This window comes from Stylophora pistillata, chromosome 3, assembly GCF_964205215.1.
Source record: "Stylophora pistillata chromosome 3, jaStyPist1.2, whole genome shotgun sequence".
Classification (NCBI taxonomy): Eukaryota; Metazoa; Cnidaria; class Anthozoa; order Scleractinia; family Pocilloporidae; genus Stylophora; species Stylophora pistillata.
The window spans coordinates 18,094,944-18,116,361 of NC_142521.1; the positions used below are offsets into that span (position 1 = coordinate 18,094,944).

Genomic DNA, 21,418 nt, shown 5'->3' on the forward strand with positions numbered 1-21,418 from the left:
ACGAGTAATCTCTTCCCTCATCTTATGAATTCGGCACCACCGTTGTGTGCATTCAAGCGACTTCAAAGGAGAAATAGATGAAACAATGCTTGAATCTTAGAATACTTCTTGAAAATCTGTCAGCTTTCTACTTAGGTGTTTGACGGAAATCAAGATTCAGATACTGTCGTGTACAACAAGCTGACTTCACCAATAACAGCTCGGTACATACGGCTGATACCAATGATTTGGAAACACCGCATCTCGATGAGGATGGAATTGTATGGCTGCCCAGGTAGTTTGAAATCCTTATGTTAGTGACTGACAAATTTTTCGAACTTAATTGGCCATTAGTAAACCGATTTTGAGCATTAAAAAAGTAGGTCAGGCGTTATGCTGATGACTGGGCAGTGTAAAAGGGGCAGTTTAAGCATCACACCTGTGTTATGTCGTTCACAGGTACTATTTGGCGAAAAAAGCCGACTGTTATGTTTTCACTCGCAAATAGATTAAAACAATGGGTGTTTTGTTTCTAATTGTTTTTCACAGTTCTGATGAATTGGTAACAGAAGTTTGTGTCGCCCAAATGTGTGTTAATCATATTCGTGGTTAAGTGATCTAGTTAAGACTCCCGCTTCGCAATCATCTAAATTCCCTAAAGCGCTTGTATTATTACAGAAAAAATTGAGGTGTAGTTGATTCTACTACCATTAGTCTTAGGAGGGTTTTCTGAAAACTTCGTTTTCGATTTTTTTATCTAGGATGTGTGTCACCGTATGGCATGGAAAATCGCAAAATTTCTGATTCCCAAATTAAGTCGTCTTCACAACTGGACGAAAATCATTCTGCAAAGCATTCCAGGTTGCATTTAAAGGCAAACAGAGAAAATGAAGGAAGCTGGTCAGCGCTTAGAAATGACGTAAACCAATGGCTTCAGGTGGACCTCGGTAGTTACATCCGAGTGACGGGCATAGCTACTCAGGGAAGGAATGGGCACAATGAGTGGGTGACAAAGTTCAGGCTGCAATACGGCGAAGATGAAGATGTCTTTCATTTCTTTGAGGATCCAGGCGATTTTGCTGCAAGGGTATGCATCATGAATCGGTTTTCCCAGATTTCACTCATCCCTGTTATCAACGTCTTTCCAGGCTATTTCAACATTCCATTGTTAACTTTGAAGGAATCCAGGGCAAAGACATAGTATTCTCGGCAATTTTTGTTTCCTTTTTAACTCTTTTCGGGAATAAGAATCTCAGATCAATTCTTTTATGTCTAACTGGGAACACATAAAACTTGACGCGCTCTTTAGCTCTTCCCGTTCATGAGATATGAAGGTTAGGTATCCCTAAAATATTTCGTGGTCACGTAGACCTACAAAAGTCCACCAAGTGGTAGAATGCTCTTTTAAGAATGTTGTTCATGTAAACTGAACTCGTGGGGACTCCATGCAGTTCATGGCTCGTTTTTGGCATTTTTCTTCTTTTGCGCTGAGAAAAATTAATGCCAAAGGAGACTTTGTTCTATAAGTCGTTTGTTTTTTTGTATCAAGGTTTTCAAAGGAAATACAGACAGCGACACTGTTGTGTACAACGCACTGACTCCACCAATCATAACGCGTTATATTCGATTTAAACCTGCTGAGTGGCACAAACGAATATCAATGAGGATCGAGATCTATGGCTGTCCAGGTATCTAGAATAATCTCACTGTTGTTGTGGTGACGTATTAAATAGCGGGCTTGGCGTGGGGGACTAGTGGCTAGGTTGCAGGTTGGGCAGGCCAGTCGGATGCTCTAGCGCCTTGGCTGCGACTGCGATTGCAGCCCCTGGTCCCCTTGGGCACCTGACCTCCATTTGCGACTTGGGCGTTTAATGTGATTACAGTACACTACAGTAACAGGCGGCTATTATCTACATGTATGAAACAATGGCATCTATTTTTAACTCTCAACCTTTATCTTTTGTCCAACTAATTGAGGTTGTACAAATCCTCTTGGAATGGCAGTTGGATCAATATCTGATATTCAGATAACAGCATCATCACAACTGGATGGCAATCACTCCGCATCACAGGCCAGGTTACATTTCCAAGCCGATGGTTACAAAGTTGGGGGTTGGTCAGCTCTCACAAATGACAGTAACCAATGGCTTCAAGTGGATTTTGGTAGGTACACAAAAGTGACGCGCTTGGCAACTCAGGGGATGGATGGCTACAATCAGTGGGTGACCAAATACATGTTACAATACAGTGATGATGGAATAAACTTTTACCTCTACAAGGAAGCCACATCCAGTTCTGCAAAGGTACCAGATATCGTAAGCTTTTATTTTCACTGCTGATTTACAGACTTTTGCCAACAGATATCGTACGGATGACGCTCGCTGTTCTTTCATCAAAAAATGCAGTACCGAGAAGTGTTTTGAAAAAAGAGAAATGTGTCCGAGTAAGAAAGATAACCTTCTATTCATCCATCCATTCCCCTTTCCCTCCCACCCTCCCTTCCTCAATCTATTTAATGCTCTTTCCCTCCTACCCTTCCACTCACTCCATCCATTCCATTTCCCTCCCACTTTTCTCTTCCTCCGTACATCAATCCATAAACGTCTCCCTTCATTTATCCTTCCATTGATCTATCCATTCATCCTTCCAGTCATCCAACCTTCCGTCCATTCATTCGTTCAGTCTATCGATCTATCATCCATGCACTGCAACCTGATAAGTGATGCTCAGTCAATTGTTGAGCTATACTTAAATTATTGTAGCATTGTATGGGATGACATCAGTGGCCGCCTCTCATGATGTTTAAAACTATGAATGATATGACCCAAGCCTAGGTAAGAGATATCTCCTCGATGTAGTGCGCTATTAGTTACCTTTTTCTCCTCTTTCTTTCTAGTTATTAGAACGATATTTATAGTGCATTATTAATATTTAATTGCAGTATTGGGTAAGAGGTGGGTTTTTCTACGTTTTATGGGGTTGGGTTTAGGCGGGTGAACCCAGTAGGGGACTACGTGTCATATTGTTCTCCCGCCTGTACACTGTACGAATCTTAAAATAAATAAATAAATAAATGAATAAATAAATAAATAATATCGTGAAATCGGTGTATAATCAGTTAGAACCTCCAGTGGGAATCTAGCTTTACCAGTTGCTAAAACATACTACTACCGGACAAGTTTTGGGACCAAAATTTTGGACACTGGGACACTGGGAAAATTTTGTCCAAAATTTTGGACACTGGGAGCAAAATTTTGTCAGTAATGCGTTATCAAACGAAATGAAAGATAAAAGGTAACTTTAGACTTTTAAGATCAAAATAAGCTTTCTTTGGTTTAAGTTACCGCGATTAAATGAAGTTTTCTATCCATTTGTCTATTCCTTCAACCATCTATGGATTCAGCAGATTTGCTAAATCCACCCATCTATCCATATATCCTTCCATACATTCGCCCAATCCATCCATGAATGTCTCCATCCGTTCACAGATACCTTCATCTTTCTCTCTCTCCATCCACTAATTCCTTAATCCATCCTTCCTTCCTTTCCATCCATTTTCTCAATCTATCGATCCACTGTTTATCTGTCGATTGATCTCACCATTCACGCATCAGAACTCATGTGTTAATCTTCTCAATATCAGCCGGACTCCAAGTCAGATTGAGCGAACCTAAGTAGTTTTAAAAATTTATCCCAATTTTGTATTTCTGTGTCTATTGTCTAGGTGTTCGATGGAAATAAAGATCAAAAGACTGTTGTTTATAACGTATTGAGCCCACCAATAACCACACGCTACTTTCGACTGAAGCCGGTGGCCTGGAACGACCACATATCGATGAGAATGGAGATCTACGGCTGTCCAGGTACATCTCCCTCTTTAAATTCCATCGTAAATTAACTATTCTATCATTCATTTTTCCAGAAAAAAGTGTCCTAGAAGACAGATAACGACTTATTAGCCATCATTGTAAAGTGTTTAGTCTTAATTCGTGCAAATTTCAGTAAAGAAAGCAAAAGTATCACGCCGCGCTGAAACCTGAACTGTACGACGGGAAATACACCTTTCACTTTCTTGTCCTTTTTCAATACAAACAGGTTGTGCAGCACCCCTTGGCATGGATAGCGGAGCAATCACCGATGCACAGATAAGTGCTTCTTCACAGTGGGATGATAACCATGCGGCCAGGCAAGGAAGGTTGCATTATAAGAGAGTTTTTGGCACCTCCGGTAGCTGGTCATCACGTACAAATGATTTAAAGCAATGGTTTCAAGTGGATCTTGGTCAATACACTACAATAAATGGTATAGCTACCCAAGGCAGAAATCATCCTCGGATAGACCAGTACGTGACAGCATACAAGTTACAGTATAGTGACGATGGAGTATCTTTTCGCTTTTACAAGGAGACGCCACTTGAAGCTGGGACGGTATACCTTTATAGTCACATTGATTCTATAGGAAAATTCATTACCTGACGAGGGAATTCCGCGTTAAATTGCACGCGAAAACGGATATCGCATGAATCGCGAAGAGATGAGTGCGATATCGGTTTTCAAGTGCAATTTAACGCGGAATTCACGAGTCAGGTAATGAATTTTCCTTGAATTGCTTAACTGAATGAAAATAAGAAAACAAGAAATTAAGTCAGCAATATTATTTTTTGTTTTTATCCCAAGCGCGCGCTCTAGAAAGTCATTTCAAAGCCAACTGTCAGAAGTGTTATATGTTAGCAAATAGAAAGCAAGGTTAGTGGTACACGTTTGAACCTTCGATAATTTTATTTGTACCTCGCGCTTGATTTTACATTAATTTTCGAACTTTTTAAACAAGATCACACACTTTAAAAATAATCTGGATTTATAAGCCGTTTATAGTTAACATCTTTTTTCAAAATTCCAAATAATTTGCTCAAGAAGGAAAATAATTTACACCTTTTACCTCTTTGGTGGCAAACTGAGAGAAATGAAGTGTGCATGCGAAACTGATTTCAAGTGCAGTACCATCGCGAGTAATATAAGGTAAGTGCCTTGAAGTGTAAATGCGTGTATTGAACGATACTTTATTCCTTTGAAAACAAAGAAGTGTTTCATGTAAAGTCCAAAAACTTTAATCTTTTTATTTGTAGAAATTCACACAGGCGACTGCCATTAGCTGAATCGTTGGGATAAGCATTCCACTGAAAGTTGATGGAAATATTCACTAGTTACATTGGTGAACGATACATTGAACGATACATTGGTGAACAATCCACCTAGAACTCTTGGTGCTAGATCATCAGTACCGTTATTCATTAATGTTGTGTTATTGCCAACTACTGATGGAAGTGCAAGGCTGTTGACAAAAATTTCTCTCAAAGCTTCAGTGCGTGGACCGTCGCCGGCGTTGTCAGCTGTGACAGTCGTAGTGGTACGACTGAAAACCCAGCCAACTTGCTTGACATCGTTTGTTGTTTTCTAAAAAGATTATGGCTGCAGATGGATGTTGAACCCGGGTTGGCGTGACCTGTTAGCTCGGAGATTGTTTTTTCTGGGCCGTGTTCACAGGATTTGCTCGCTTTCGGGTTGTCGCGAGCGAAAGAGGTTTCCATGCCTCTCCGCAAGAATTTGAAGTTCACTTCAAAGCAAGGAAGAACCTCAGGCTCACTTTGAAAACGCTTTGTTTGTTTTCGCTCTTTAGAATGTGACAATGGTTTTGAAAACATTTTAAATTGACTTAGAAACCAAACTCTGTGTAACACTTTGACGATAGTTGCTGTGCTTAGTGACGTAGATGCGAAACAATTTCACTTAGCCTCGTTTTCAACTCGCAATTCCACGCTAAATACCTGGCTTCGTTAACCAATCAGAATGCGAGATTTTACTCAATGATGCGATTTTATTTTTAAGACATCGTTAATGATCAGAAATAAACATTAAATTTAGAAATTTTTAGGGAATAGACAAACTAACGGAGAACGGGTTGTTCAAAGTAGGTTTAAGAGAAATTAACCCAGGGTTACTGCGAAATATGATTTGAAAAGTGAAAGCTTTAAAAGAAATTTCAGTCAAATTTTTTTGTCTACAATTTGAAAATTGGATGGTCAGAAAAGAATAGAGAAAACTATCCTCAAAAGGCCTTCGAACAAAGGAATAAAGAAACCCCTGATAAAAATTTAACCTTTGGTTATCGTTAATCGGTCCTCGAACAACTGGGTCTTGGAAGCTTTATTGTTTGGGAGGGAGGGAGGGAGGAGGCTGAGGCCTTTAGCAATGTACTGATGAACAGCTCACTTATCACCTATCTCAATAATTTTAAATAGGTCTTTCGTGGAAATAAAGACAGAGAGACTGTCGTCTATAACGAAATACGCCAGCCAATCAGAGCACGTTATATACGAATTAGACCAGTGGATTGGAACCAACACATATCCATGAGGATTGAGATCTATGGCTGTCCAGGTAATTCCCATAATCCTTATTATTATCATTATTATTATTATTATTATTATTATTATTATTATGTTTTGTTATCATCACAATGATCACTGTCACTATCATTATCACTATTGTCGTTGACATCATCATTAGGAAGGACTGCTCGTAGTCTATTATTACCAGGTTATGCATTTGTTTACATTTATATCTCAGTTGTACAAACAGTATTGTAACTGCTAGTTAAGAAAGTGTTAAAAATTACCTGAACGGTGAAGGTGAGTTCACAAAATTTGCATAAATGACCTGTTGTCATCGTAACGTTGACAAAGATAAGTTTTAATTTGATGTGGCGATTAAGTCATCTTTGAAAACTCATTTTGTTCGTAAACTAAACATTTTTAAAATTTGCAAGTCCCGTTGTGCAATAGCTCGTTAGAAAATAACTACCCTCTAAAGGTATGGCCTCAACTTTGAATTTGATAGGTTAAGTGGGCAGTATAGCATGAAAGAGCACTTTGAATGCGATTCCAAATGATAACACTAAATTTTATGGATTGTGATACTACTACCAAGCATTTTTCAACCTTTTTGTGCCTATAACTGTGACTTGTTTCCTTCGACACACTTAGGCTGTGTTGCTCCCCTCGGCATGGAAAGTAAATCAATCTCTGATGCACAAATATCTGCCTCCTCACACCTGGATGATGATCATGCTCCACAGCAGGCCAGGTTGCACATTCAAGCAGCAATGAATGATAAAAGTGGGGGTTGGTCTGCCCGCAAGAACGATCTTTATCAATGGCTTCAAGTGGACCTTGGAAGTAAAGCAATTGTGACGCGTATAGCAACACAGGGAATAGATGGACTGGATGAGTGGGTGACCAAATACAGAATACAATTTAGCTATTCTGGGATTAACTTCCAATTTTACAAGAAAGCAGAACACAGTTCTGCACAGGTATGCGCTTACCGCTGTATTCTGACTGTGAAGTTAGGATAAATTGACACTATATTCAATATTTACCTTACGACGTCACAGTTTGATCAATCTGAGGCCTGTGTAAGTAAATGAGAAAACTTTTAGCCAAGTTTTGCTAATTTGAACATTCAAAACAAATGTTTGAGGGAAGGTTGGGTGTCTTAATGAGCTGTTAGGTGGGAGAGTGAATTTGTAAGCGGTGTAAGTTCTAAGTTCTAAGTTCAGTTAAAATTGACTTACCGAGAATACCAAAGCAAACCAAGTGCTAACTACGTTTATTTTTTAAACTTGCTTTTAAAGGTTTTCGACGGAAATGAAGACAGTTCAACAGTTGTAGTTAACAAACTGACCGACGAAATCAAAGCGCGTTTCATACGGTTATTGCCAATAGAGTGGTACAAACACATATCAATGAGAATTGAGATTTATGGATGCCCAGGTATAATCAATTATTTCCGACGACCTTGTCTATCATGTTTGAAAAGTGCCTTCTTTAGTAACATGACAACGGACATTTGGAAAAACAGTGGGTTTAGAAGAATCTTAGCAATGACTTGTGGTAAGGTTCTTCAACTGTGATAAGTAAAAAAGATGCAGCTTTAGGTCTATCCAGCCAAACGCGTGATCATTTCCATCCAAGAACTGTTTCTTTTTTTACCTGATAATGAAAAAGGCCGTGGCAATACGTTTAAGTCTTCTAGATTGAAAACAAAAGTTAAATTAGATTACTTTCAGTGTTTACGATCGTTAATCTTTTAAATCAGGTCTGACCAATTCCTCAAAGGAAACTGCATTTACTTCCTTACCCTTGTTTTGCATCTCGTAGACTGCATTGCACCTCTTGGTATGGAAAGGGGAAACATCACTGACTCCAGGATAGCTACATCCTCGATTTTGAATGACGAAAGCCGTGCAAGTCAGGCCAGGTTAAATCATAAGGCGGATGGTGGCTTAGGGGGAGGTTGGTCATCTCGCACGAATGATGCTAAACAATGGCTTCAAGTGGATCTTGGTATTTACACAAGAGTGACACGTGTAGCCACTCAAGGAAGGAATGGGTACGACCAGTGGGTAACCAAGTATAAGGTGGAGTACAGTGAGGATGGCCAAAGCTTTCAGCTTTACAAACGATCAAATGCCAGCATAGGAAGGGTATGTTAAGAACGGTCATCTGAAACTGAAATAAGGTGATCTTCCTAATGACTTCAGTAGCTAAGCCTCGGAAAAAGTGCAGGTAAAGGAAACGAATATTCTATTTCTACTCCTTAACAGTGACAAAAGTTAATGAAATAAACCCAGCTTCATGATTACGCTTTTTATAATTCATATCAAGAACACTCCTTTTCTGTGACTAATTTGTCATCCGGTGTTACCATAGGGTGCCAATATTAGGGGTTCTTGCATGCAATATAATGACATTTAACTTTATCATTGTCTTAAAGATTTTTACTGGAAATCGAAACAGCGATGCAGTGGTTTACAACAGTATGAGCCCACCAATCACAACAAGGTTTATACGGCTTATACCAGTGGAGTGGCACAATCATATCTCCATGAGAATAGAGATCTATGGCTGTCCAGGTGCTTTAAAAGAACATTACCAATGATCTTCTCTAAATAGGTTTATTTAATTATAAGAAACGCTTACATTTTACAGATGCCGGTCCTTACATGATGAAATGAAACAATCGAAGCCGTTCAGCCAACTAAGCTGAATCCTGTTCTTGAATCATGTGGTTACAAGAATGTGTTGCCGCAGTGAAAGGACCAAAATAATTTATTTTTAAAAAGAATCTTTCATTTCAAACACAGGATGCGCTACAGCACTTGGTATGGAGAATAGAGAAATACCTGATGCTAACATAAGTGTATCTTCACAACTGGACGGGGACCATGGCGCGAAGGAGGCAAGGTTAAACTCGAAAGCAGACGGGGTCAAGGGAGGGGGATGGTCAGCCTTGAACAATAACTTCAATCAGTGGTTTCAAGTGGATATTGGTGGCAACTCTCGAGTAACAGGTGTTGCGACTCAGGGGATGAATGGAAATGACCAGTCGGTGTCCAGATACCGGATACAGTATAGCAGTGACGGAGTGACTTTTGAATTTTACAATGCAACGAAAGACAGTTCAGCAAAGGTATGATAATGCTGAAGAGAGCAAAAAGGTTAGCTGCTAGACCTTTTTTTCACTCAAGTGCTAATTTTAAGCGTAACAGTTTATTGTAGGGCCGCAAAATGCGAAAAAAAAACCATTAGATCCCTTCTGTGGGCCTCAGTTATGCACCTGGACCCAGTTGTTTAAAGAGCGGATAAATTGCTATCCAGTGGATAGGTGATATCAAAGCCTTCCGCGTTATCCACTGGATTAAGATATATCCAGTGGATAGCGTTATCCATCCTTCGAAAAACCAGGCCAGAAAGTTACCCAACAAACTAATCATTTTTTGGCTTCTGCTAAATCCTTTACTATCTCAACATCAGGTATTCGATGGAAATCAGAACAGTGATACGGTTGTAAAAAACATGCTAAGTCCACCAATAGCCGCACGTTACATTCGCCTGGTGCCTGTTGAGTGGCACAATCACATATCGATGAGGGTGGAAATCTACGGCTGTTTAGGTATAGTAACTTCCCTGTATCGGTGAATGAAGACGCTTCTGCCCATAGAGAGATATTGGGTGCAATACCTGCGAGGGTACACAATGGAAAACTAATCGGCTTAACAATATCAGGATGCTCCTAAAAGTGATTGATTTAAAACCACAATTATGATCTCAGACTAATTTAATATTTATTACAATGTCAATCCATTAATTTTTTGTAATTGCTTTCACATTCTCCCACAATTTGATTGGCTATAATGCACAAGCCTTGGCAGGATGGTTTTTCTGTTTTAGTTTTTCATTGAACCACGGATAAATGGCACAGCTCTTATAGCCAGTTAGATTGCAAGGATTTTAAAAACGAGCAAAATCATCTCATTCTTCCCTATAAACCTCAGCTTGTTTTTGCGATTAGCAAAGTTTGCAAATTAGCAATCTAATCTAATCAGTTTAATTTTGTCCTTTCGGTATCATGTTGTTACCACGAGTTCTGGTTTCAATTTTTTAATAAGAGAAAAACCTAAAACCTGAATCTTAAATTTTCTTTGACCCTCTAGCGGATACCGACTCGCCAACTGTGCCAGCACCAGAAACGACGACAGAAGCTAGCACCGTCAGAGAAGCTGAAACACCCACAAGGAATAAAGGAATACGAAAAACAGAAGGTGCCACTAATATTAAAATGCGGTGGTATGGGTGGTAACCAACGAGAGAAGAGTATTTTGTACCACGTGGAAAGTTTAACCGGATATATTGCAATATGATTGGTTGAAACTTATCACGTGGTCAAATACTCCTCTCTCTCTCACTGGATACTACCCGTACCACCGCATATTACTACTGCCCCTGAAACTGTTGTCTAATCGTACTTTACTCTCGTCAGACGAAGCATTAAGAGAAAGTGACCCGCTGCGTTTTCCTCTGGAGTCATCATCCATCTTTCATTCGCCTTACCTTTTATAGCTCATAGTTCCAATTTTTTAAAAAGAGAAAAGCCTGAAACCTTAATTTGAAATTTTCTTTGACCTTCTAGTGATTACCGATTCGCCAACTGTGCCAGCACTAGAAACAACGACAGAAGCTAGAACCGTCAGAGAAGCTGGAACACCCACAGGGAATAATGGGAAACGAAAAACAGAAGGTGCCTTTAGTAAAAGCGGGGGTATGGGTTGTAACCAAAGAGAGAAGAGTATTCTGTACCACAGAGAAGTTTCAACCAGATACATTGCAATATGATTAGTTCAAAGTTATCACGCGGTACAAATACTCTTCTCTCATTGGTTACTACCCGTACCACTGCATATTACCACTGTCTCTAAAGCTATCGTCTAATCGTATTTCCCGAGTTCGAGTAACACCGCAATGATGTGCACTCTTCAATATGTGTCAAGGTGGGCTAAAAATTCAACTGGGGTCGCGAGGAGTGGTCTTTGTCATACCTCCCTATTCTAGCTCTATTTTTTTTTTTGATATATGAGGGAAACCAACTTCTATTTGAAAGTTTAACTGGCAGATGCGTTCATCCTTTGATAGGTGTCAATATACTTGCTGTGGTGTTACCCGTGGTATTAAGCATTCTAATCGCTGCCTCGGGAGTATTTTACTTGAAAAGGTGAGAACAAGTACTTAACGGAAACTCGATATATCTAGCGACTTTAAAATCTTTCATATCATGGAAGTAAGAAATGAATATGTTTAAGTCATTAACAAGACATCGCGATGCTCACATGATATTAACATTATGCAAAGACTAGAACCTTCGTTATGAGTTTCTTGCCTGTTATAAGACTTAATAAACCTACTTTTTAATAGGAGAGCTCAAAACCATGTGGACATCAAATCAGTCTCATTTCAGACGTGAGTACAAATCACAGTTAGCTTTGTTTGCTTGTTTGTTTGTTTACAATGACAGAACTTTTAATCAGATCCTTCTTCGTGTTCTGACTGACTCACCGTCCATTTATTTAAGTCCAGTGTGTTGTATTACAGATCTTTGGACTTTCGCCTCCGCAACCATACACTGATCAACTCATCTAATGCCCAGATCTCTACTTGCATGTTGTTCCAGGCGTTATTTCCTGCACGAACACTGCTAAAGATTGATTTGATCTACTGTCAGCTGCAAACCTGCTTTTAGGAGTCGTTATCGCAGTTTTTCACGTTTTCCTCTTTTAATGTTTGCAGAGGAACTGACGAACTGAACTATGCAGTGAACAGAATATACGATGATGGGTAAATATCTAATTCGAAACTCTAAGAACTGCAGCATTCTGGCATGAATGTTTACGCTTGTCCCACTAGGCTTGCAATATACAACGTACAATACGTCCATCGAACTCAGGAACACACGACGTATTATACTTCTTCGTTATTAGTAGAGGACATTGAAACAGAAACGTTTATGAGAAGGAGAAGGCAACCGGGAGAAGAATGAATCTAAATCTAGCGAGCACTTGGAATGATAAAATGTTATCTCCCAGCTACCGTTCGCGTCTCAAAACCGTTTGTGCCTGAGCTCCCTATTAAAGGCAACCTCTCAATTTTTCCTCTAATGTTTATGCTTTCATATAAACTACTGTTATTTTAAAAACAATACTGAATAGTTGACAAAATTTTACCGAAACTCAAATGAAAATTGCCCAAGCTATTACTCGGAAAACTTAAAAATCTCAGAACTGCATGCAGTTGTGAAGACATATTTAACTTTAATCATTTACAGTGATATTATTTTTTTTCCCTTTCTGATAGGGCCGATGAGGTGGTGTACCATGATTTTTAAGACTGAAGACTCCAGCACCGAGGATATGTTTTAGCTTCCTGCTGTCTTAAAAGAAATTTAAGAAAAAAGAAGAAGGGATAATTAAGTGTAAAGATCCTCTAAGGATTCTAATTATTTTCCCTATTAAGGGTCAAAGTAAAGAACATCAAGCGAAAGTAACATGTACCGTTTTTTTTTATTACCTAGAGGACGATAAGTAAGTTAACCAATTTTTCATTGCATAAATGTGAAGAGATGGTATATTTGAGTTCGTTGCTGTCCAAACGATGTAAGTTCAAAACGTTTGAGGATTACTGGCTCACAGAGCGTTTTTCGCTTGAGTGTCGAAACCCACAGAATCAAAGTTATCATAACAGCCAATCAAAAAATAGTAAAATACTCTTAAGAACTAATGAGAACTCAGAGTAAAACCAACCGAACTGCCTAAAGCGCGTGAAAACGCGGGTGACCAATTTTGTGATTAACTTTAGTATCGCATCTGATTGGTTGGGAGAGTGGTACGAGGCTTTTGGACCAATGAACGGAGCAAAGTAAAACTAATGCAAACCCCGGATTATTAAACACACATTTTAGTCTATTGGATGAGTATCATAATATGATTTTCTTGATTAAATTTTTTACTCTAAAACATCAGTCACCTTTATCGTAAACAGTCCTTCTCAGAATTACCCTCACGCGGACGTTCAGACCTTTACCCCCGGTTCAAACCATTTACTGTATTATCGCTCTTTTAGTTTGACATTCTATCTAGAAAGGGAACTCGTCGCCCTCCATATATCTCGAAAAGTGAACCAACGTTTCATAAAAAGTTAAATAGGGCATTTTCTTTACGTTGTATGTTTTGTTTGAAGGTTCGCGTATGCTTGACATTCATAGATCTCAATGCTCTACTTAGAAAATCACAGAACAGCTGGGTGTATTATTATTATTATTATTATCACTTTTTTTATTATTCAGTTTATGATACTGCAATAAGCTACTTCTTTTTGCAGATTTATGAAACTGTACCAGACACATGACTGTGTTTCCCGTGTAGATTATTTTTCACCCATCAAAAATTAATGGCGATTTCTCAAAATACGTGGTCATTCCAGTAAGTCTACTACTGAAGCTAATAGCTCAGAATGAAACGCACTTAATAAAGTAACATTGGGAATAGCACGTGTAAAGCAAAAAAAAAAAAGAAACCAAGCAAATGTGATCATCCAGCGTTGGATTTTCATTTTGATGCGATGCTTTCGTTTTAATATTTCTCACTAATTATATATTTTGTCTGCGGTTTCGTTATGAACCGATACACCTCTCATGATGTTGCATGTTTATCACCCTCTCCCTGGAAAAGATGGCAAATCTCATGACCGTCAATCCTTTCTGTTTGTATGTATGTATGATATTATGATCTCAGATATGTCACAAGACAAACAGTTCAAGTGAAACGAAAAGAGAAGCTGGCGGGAAACTTTAATTGGCAGCTTTCAAATAGAGAACAATAGTGAAGTCCCATGTAATAACATGTGTTGCTCTATGCTATCGGTTAGCGGGAAAGCTATTATACAATCAAAGTATGGTAAATTGGAAGGTTCGAAACAAATAATAGCAATTTTCTGAGTATGTTGTAATTTAAAATTAATGTTTTCATTAAGAAAGTAGCCAGGAATTTAATATTGAGGGAAGAAATACTTTCAGAGTGCTCTAATTTACAGTATGAATCTACGCTATTTTTTCTGATGGCAAGATAAAAAAGATAATGTTAGAAGATCGTCCATTTGAAAAAAAAAAACAGACAAATCAAGATTTTTAAAGGAAAGAAAGTCTTTTATGTGGGTTAGAATTTGAAAAAACTGACTTGTGCACGCAAGGCCTACTCCTATTGATATAAAATTTACCATTTTCGGACGTCAAGTTATCTAAAATGCCAAGCAATTGTGCAAAAGCATTTACGTAGCAAACAAAGTGCTTTTAAAAGCATATTTTGGCGCACGCGTATTTGAACGAGTTCATTAACGAGCTGTTATTTCGGGAAATCGCTTTATAGAGAATCACGCACTTAACAGACGACCATTCTATGAAAGATGCAAATCTTAATATCATGTGAAATGTGTCCCTATTTGAGTTCGTCGAAGATTCTTCGATATGGGGATATCCACGATCAAGCTGCACTTTAAACTGCCTCTTGCAAGACAGCGAATTTGTATTCATGTATATATTTAATGATCTAAAGAGCCTGAAACATATGTCTGTTTTTTTGGCCACTTAGATAAATTTTTCGTTGACAGCGGTTACAAAGAAACAAATTTCTAATTCTGAGTCCTCTTGTTAATCTACTTTTAAAAAGGTCGCAAAAAAAGTATTTGTGACAAATTCCGTTTCTTTTATCACATTAAATTCTGTTATTTAAATTATTTTTTCACGTTGATCACTTTTCTGCAGTCTTTTAATCAAATACTATTCGAGAGAGTTTGCATATGAAGGGAGATTTTAATCATTGCTGCTGAACAAGAATGGGTTTTTCATCTCACTCTCAGCCTATGACTGCCATCTTAGAATCAAAGCCATAGAGAAACAAAGTGTTTAATTCGTAACGTGTGCGAATAATGCACGGATATCGGCCTTTAATCTACCAAGCCTTAACAGAAGATCTTTAACGTACGAAAACAAAGAGACAACCATCATCCTCCTCCAATGGCAACGGAGAGAAAATATTCAAGATTATTAAAAAGATTTCCTCAAAACAGGTTTAATTCTTATCAGTTATTCTTTAAGGTAAACCGCAGTTTCATTCGACTTGTGTCGGAAAATACCAACCGTAACGGCTTATTTCAGACGTGCTTTATCTAAAGCCAAAACCGTTTTAACCTCAGGCGACTCGAGAGAAGCATGTCGGAGACGAAATGTTGACTTCACTTGTGGCAAATTGCTTTTAGCAGCAGCTGAAAATAAGGCGCTAAAGGTGATTGTGACGTAAGGTTACGTCGGGATTCTCTTTAATATGCGAAACGCGACAGTCGTGAAAGTGAACGGTTACTTTTCAGAACCAGTAGACGCCATAACATTTCAGGCATTAATAGTATCGTGGGCATTACTCGGACTTCTCTCTGCTGGATTGAACATTCTCGTGTGCGCCATGGTAATTCATGACAAGAAGCTTCGCACGATGACAAACTATCTTGTTCTCAGCTTGTCTGTCTCCGATCTGATGATAGCAGTTGTGTTTGTCCCTGTGTACATTATCGATCATTATGCTAAGACCGTAATCGCAGGCTATTTTGTGGCCTTCGTCTTGTTGGCGACGGTTTTCAATCTTTGTGGCGTCACATACGAGCGCTATATCGCGTTGACACGACCATTTCGTTATCGAGCGATCATTAACAACCAAAATGTGTCCTTAATTATCGGCATCTCTTGGATCCTTCCACTGATTATCTCCCTTCTTCCGTTGGCTTGGAACACCGATGCGAGTTCCACCATTCACAAAGCCTACCTGGCGATTATTTTGGCCACTTGCATCTTCATTCCAAGTACAACAATGGTGTGTGTTTACATGAGTCTGCTAAGGGTGGTCCATCGTTTTGTGATAAGAAATAAAAAGCGGACTTGTAATGGGAACAATACCGGATACCGGGCGGGCAACGAAGAAAAAGCGGCTCGAGTGTTTGCCATCGTTCTTTTGATGTTCTTAGTTTGTTGGCTTCCACTCATTTACATCAACATCTGTTTGATAACAGACCAGAGACAACTTCTCTCGAATGAACTTATAATAATCTCGTTTTACACCTTAGTTCTCAACTCCATTCTGGACCCTGTTATCTTTGCTCTTTACAAAAAGGATTTCCGTGACACGTTGAAGAAGCGCTTACGGCTCAAGTGTCCCGGCACAGACCAAAATGGCAGTCCCAAAGAAGATTCTGACATGTGTCTAAGGAAGCTCTCTTTGAAAACCCATAATTTTGAGGAAGCTACATCCCCTTAACATCGAATACACCAAAAAATATCATAAATACATGCTTCATCATGTTGAAAATAAATACTTCCGAGCGACTTTTTAACAAATACTGCAAAAGTAAAAGCACCCGTTAATTCTATATAAAAATATTTCGATTAGCTGAGAGCTTAAAGAATAAATTTCAGCTGTAGTAACGCTGAAATTGGAAATTACTTTCTTGTGGACAAATTGCCGAGAGCAGTAAATTGAACTTAAACCTTTTTACTTGTTTATTTGTCTTTTTTTGTATGGAAAACCTTTGAAGAACTTTTTAAGAATGATTACTCTATAGTATATCATTTTAACTATAACTTGTGCTTTATAGATTGAAACGATGAAGGGGAAATTACAATAATCGTTGCTCGGCTGTCAGTGACGCGAAGCGGAGAAAAGGTCATTGATGTATGATTACTTCATAAAAATGAATTTTTAACATGGATAAAGGCGAAGCGAAAAGCAATATTAAAAGTTCTTTTGCATACTCAAAACGACACCTTTCACATTTGTAGAAAGCCACGGCTAGTCAAATATGATTCTTTCACATTGATATTTTTTAAAGAATAAAAAATGTAGGTTTACATGACGGGGAAGTTTTTACAGGCAATCATGCAAGTACAGGCTGTTTCAATTCATGGACTTACTAAGAAAGAGACATTGGAACTTCGCTTTTAGGCCCTTTGGATTAATTCAAAAATGCACCAGTATTGTACGGTCTAAAAAACTGACTCGGTATTTTTATGTTTATTTGAACGATATCTACAAGTTTTGCAAACCTGAAATTAGTCCGTGCTGTTTTGATGTCTGTATCTACAGATTGAATGGACTACGAATTACTACAAACAATTTATTTACTTACAAGCACAGTTAATTTCAATTCAGTTATATATTGGATTGTGTTTATGTTGAAATAAAGTCTTGAACAAAGTATCATTGATAAAATGAGACTTTCAGAGAAGTATGCAATTATGACCGAGATGAGACGCCTGTAATTTCGCATGGCAAAAATTAAAGTGAACTTAGGTAGGGCTTATGTAAATCACATTTTATCTATTATTAGTCAAAAACAAAGAACTTAGCTTTATTTACATTCGTAATCTTAATTTTTCTCTATGATAGGCGAAGCAATACATTGAATTAATCATGTTTTTGTTTCGGTGTGAAGTGAAGTACACGAAAAGTTAATGTCTAAGAGGACTCGTTGAACGATTCTGACAAACGTTTTTATTTTGCATTGAGAATTTAACTACAACGCACTATTTTCTTAGTTTCATGTGTTTGAGAATATCATTTAAAATATCTGGATTTGTATGAGATCCGATATTTACAGGTATGGTGATAATAAGTGGTATTTCGAAATGTTTGAAAAGAAAATTTGCCCTGAGCGGGATTTGAACGCACGTCCCCCTGTTACTAGTCAGGTGTGATGACCACTACGCAAACAGGACAACCATGCTGGCAACACGGCAATGTGATTTACGTGATCGGAGACGTGGTCTCCCAGGAAACTTAATTTTCAAGGTGACAGGGTAGGGGAAGCCTATAACCCCATATGAAACCCAACTAAGGATCTATTAAAGATGCACGACCTAAGTCGTGTATCTTTAATATTATAATATATATATATATATATATTATAAATATATATATATATACCTTTGAAAGAGAAGGTATTATCGTAGATCTATCATCGCTCCCAAATCCATGATGACCTAAACAAGGACAAATATTGCAGACCAAAAATGAATCAGAAATTTGGATCGGGAATCATACTGCGATGCACAACTCGTCCTGTTTCGTGTATTTGAGGATACCATTAAAAATATTTTAAGACTGTGTGTGTTCCGATATATTCACAAGCATAGCGACAATAACTGGTTTCTCGAAGTGTGTAGACCTTATACCTTGAAAATAGAAAGTATCATCGTAGATATATCATCGTCCTCAAATCCGCGATAACTTACACTGAAACAAAAATATAGCGGACCAGAAATGAATTAGAAATTCAAAACAATAGTAAATCCGGAAAAAGAAGGGCTTTAATATTCCACATTAAGCTTATTCAGTAATCACTATGAAACCATACTTCTACCCAAATTTTGTAACCATCTGAATGAGGTTTATGATTTACGTAAAAGCACATTGTTACATATACCTTTGAAACAAGATATCCCAAATTGCTTTATTTTTTAAATTGACTAAGTGATAATCTCGTTTTTTTTTTTAGAATAACTGTCATTCGGCAGCCGGATTTTGCTGATAACAACACAAAGCTAATTGAATGGTTGCACGTGTCAACCGCGAGACACTCTCGGTGTATCAGGGCAAATGAAATATTTCTTAATTTGCTGGTGGTATAATCGACACGAAAATCCCCATATCAATCATTTGTCAAAACTGTCTTTTTAGGTCCGAATCTCTTGAAATGTTTTGCTGAGGCCAGCGACTGAAGCAGGCTAAAGGCGACGCACATTTCCGACGATAGCACCTAAAGATGTACTTTCAATAAGATCATTAGTAAATGCATCATTTGATTTCTTATCATAGGCTTTAATAACTTTTAGTAGATGAACTCGATAAACAAGTCAAAAGATTCGTCTCTTTCATAAAGGTCGAAAGCCAAGGTAAGCTAAACTGTTTTCTCCTTGATCAGTTAACTAAAAGATTTTCTTAACATTCTGCATAAACAAAGCAGGAGTTGTTTGATCAAGAGTTAAAGATACAATCATGTAATATTTTCAGAACAAAATACGACTAAAATGGAACAAACTGAACACGAGGATGTTCTGAACCAGACCTTACAGAGCATGATACCGATTTTGGATCACTACTTTAAATACTGGGTATGTCTAAGGCATAGAATGCTCTATCCCGTAAAGTTTCCCCGTTCTACTTGTATTAAAATTTGTATCGCTAAACTGAAAAAATTCGATTTGTAGAGTACACGAGATCTAGAAAATATCTAATGATTCCACATAATTCTAACACAGATTATTTTTACAGGTTTGGGGTTTAAATTTTGCGCTTTTTTTACAACGCATTTCATTTAGGCGTTAATCGTGTTGAAAAGAAAAAATAACTTAAAAAGGCTTTAGACAAAGAATTTATTTCCTTTGGGCAGTTTTGCAGCACAGGTTATAGAATTGTCAGTCGGTACAATTGAGTACAGCTGTTTGTTAGACTCTACCAATAGTCTGTCCAATGAAAACAAAGCAAATGATTTGCGGTAATACCTTTGATTTCGCCATAGATAATTGCATTAATTAGCGACAATGCTTCTTCGTAATTTTTTCAATCTGATTTTCTAACCTCAAAGGAGAGCAGAGAAGTTAATTTGACTTATCAGCCCTGTGTTCTCTTTTGACTTTTTTTATATTGCTTATCTCTCTTTCAGGGCTGAGTACCAGCTCATTTTCAATGGTCATCACAGCACAATGAAACGATACTTGAATCCGTTCTATTGACGTCATTTTCCACGGGCCTTTCGGTTTTGAGGCACGAAAACGACAAAGCTGATTGCTGAAAATTTGCCGTTTTGCGTCATGAAATTAAGAGGAAAGAAGCTTCGGGCGGCGAACTATCCAATTACCTGTGTTACTGAGTTGTATACATCATAGAGTAAAGACTTTTAATACAAACATGGCTTTATTGTGTTAGAAAAAAAAAACATGAGCAAATAGAGATTTAGTCGCATTAGAACGAGAGCTTTGTGTGGATCGTGAAAACAATCGGGCACTTAGTTGCAGCTACATTTGCTCACAATTCATCTTCGCTTTTACAGTCTTTTATTTTCTTTTCGCGCAGCGAATTGTTCGCGCCATTGTAATGTAATATAATGTAATGTAATGTAATGTAAAACTTTATTTATACACGGAGAATCATCGGTTAAGCTAAAGGTAAAAACTAAAACTACTACAACTGTTTTACATGATTGCCGTGTGGGAATCCGATATCTCAGACACCTTCTTAATACCCCGTTTAAACTGCCCAATAGAACCATTGATAACCCAACATCTCAACAACAAGTTGTGACTGAAGATTAATAGTCGTTAAAGACATACTACCATTTTTTTTCTCTTGTCAGTCACATTATAGAAAAAAAAATTCAATTAACATTTACCTTCTGGTTGACTTAAATTCTGTAATCTAGTCTGGTAAATAACTGACTTTCACTTTTTTAATAAACACAAAACATTTTCATTGTGAAAATTCACACAAAAAACTAATCAGACTATCCGCGTTTCGAAAGATCTACTGAACATGGAAAGCCATCAAGGGAATATTTAAGTTTTGAGTGCAACAACTAAATAAGTGGAAAAATCTAACCTAGCTGTGAAAAGATTCACAAGGTTCTGACAGGGAATGCACGAAATCCCAAAGGTCGCGAGCTGTGATACATTTATCCACGTCTCTATGACTACTGAAAGCTTTAAGTCGAAAGGCAATTTTCAAACGTCGCGAAGGATACAAGTATAAACAAATGAGATTGTCACGGAGTCATTTTACAGGACCTCTCTCCTTCATGTGATTATCAAGACCTGATAATCTTCCCATTTTCCATCCGAACACCTCCACCCATTCCCCCTTACCCCCCCCCATTCCCCCATTCCCCCATTCCGCCTTATCCCCCTCCCCACACTTCCTTAATTAGTATAGACAATATGTACCCATGTTTGCCGTTTAA

The 21,418-nt window shown here is 38.0% G+C and overlaps 2 protein-coding genes and 1 long non-coding RNA gene across 4 annotated transcripts in view; all 3 read left to right on the plus strand.

Annotated features, from left to right (window-relative positions):
• The window catches only part of LOC111342321 (uncharacterized), a 32,776-nt gene extending 19,720 nt beyond the window's left edge, over positions 1-13,056 (plus strand). The window contains exons 16-34 of the mRNA XM_022949392.2: positions 136-274; positions 741-1,066; positions 1,529-1,667; positions 1,957-2,282; positions 3,704-3,842; positions 4,075-4,406; positions 6,278-6,416; positions 7,022-7,350; positions 7,672-7,810; positions 8,198-8,523; positions 8,814-8,952; positions 9,184-9,509; positions 9,854-9,992; positions 10,534-10,641; positions 11,010-11,117; positions 11,510-11,588; positions 11,789-11,833; positions 12,161-12,208; positions 12,725-13,056. Coding sequence (XP_022805127.2) covers positions 136-274; positions 741-1,066; positions 1,529-1,667; positions 1,957-2,282; positions 3,704-3,842; positions 4,075-4,406; positions 6,278-6,416; positions 7,022-7,350; positions 7,672-7,810; positions 8,198-8,523; positions 8,814-8,952; positions 9,184-9,509; positions 9,854-9,992; positions 10,534-10,641; positions 11,010-11,117; positions 11,510-11,588; positions 11,789-11,833; positions 12,161-12,208; positions 12,725-12,755 — 3,357 coding nt within the window. The 3' untranslated portion in view covers positions 12,756-13,056. The remainder of the gene's footprint in view (positions 1-135; positions 275-740; positions 1,067-1,528; positions 1,668-1,956; positions 2,283-3,703; positions 3,843-4,074; positions 4,407-6,277; positions 6,417-7,021; positions 7,351-7,671; positions 7,811-8,197; positions 8,524-8,813; positions 8,953-9,183; positions 9,510-9,853; positions 9,993-10,533; positions 10,642-11,009; positions 11,118-11,509; positions 11,589-11,788; positions 11,834-12,160; positions 12,209-12,724) is intronic.
• A 2,679-nt stretch (positions 13,057-15,735) lies between these two features.
• On the plus strand, positions 15,736-17,880 carry LOC111342330 (adenosine receptor A2a-like). The gene has a single exon (XM_022949406.2). The coding sequence runs from the start codon at positions 15,745-15,747 to the stop codon at positions 16,723-16,725; it is 981 nt and encodes a 326-aa protein (XP_022805141.2). The 5' UTR covers positions 15,736-15,744; the 3' UTR covers positions 16,726-17,880.
• A 578-nt stretch (positions 17,881-18,458) lies between these two features.
• On the plus strand, positions 18,459-20,943 carry LOC148734854 (uncharacterized). 2 transcript variants are annotated; one of them, XR_015998419.1, is made up of 3 exons: positions 18,459-19,358; positions 19,477-19,577; positions 20,129-20,943. It is a non-coding gene; the product is annotated as an uncharacterized LOC148734854 (long non-coding RNA). The 2 variants fall into 2 exon arrangements; XR_015998418.1 differs by lacking the exon at positions 19,477-19,577.
• The last annotated feature ends 475 nt before the right edge of the window (positions 20,944-21,418 follow it).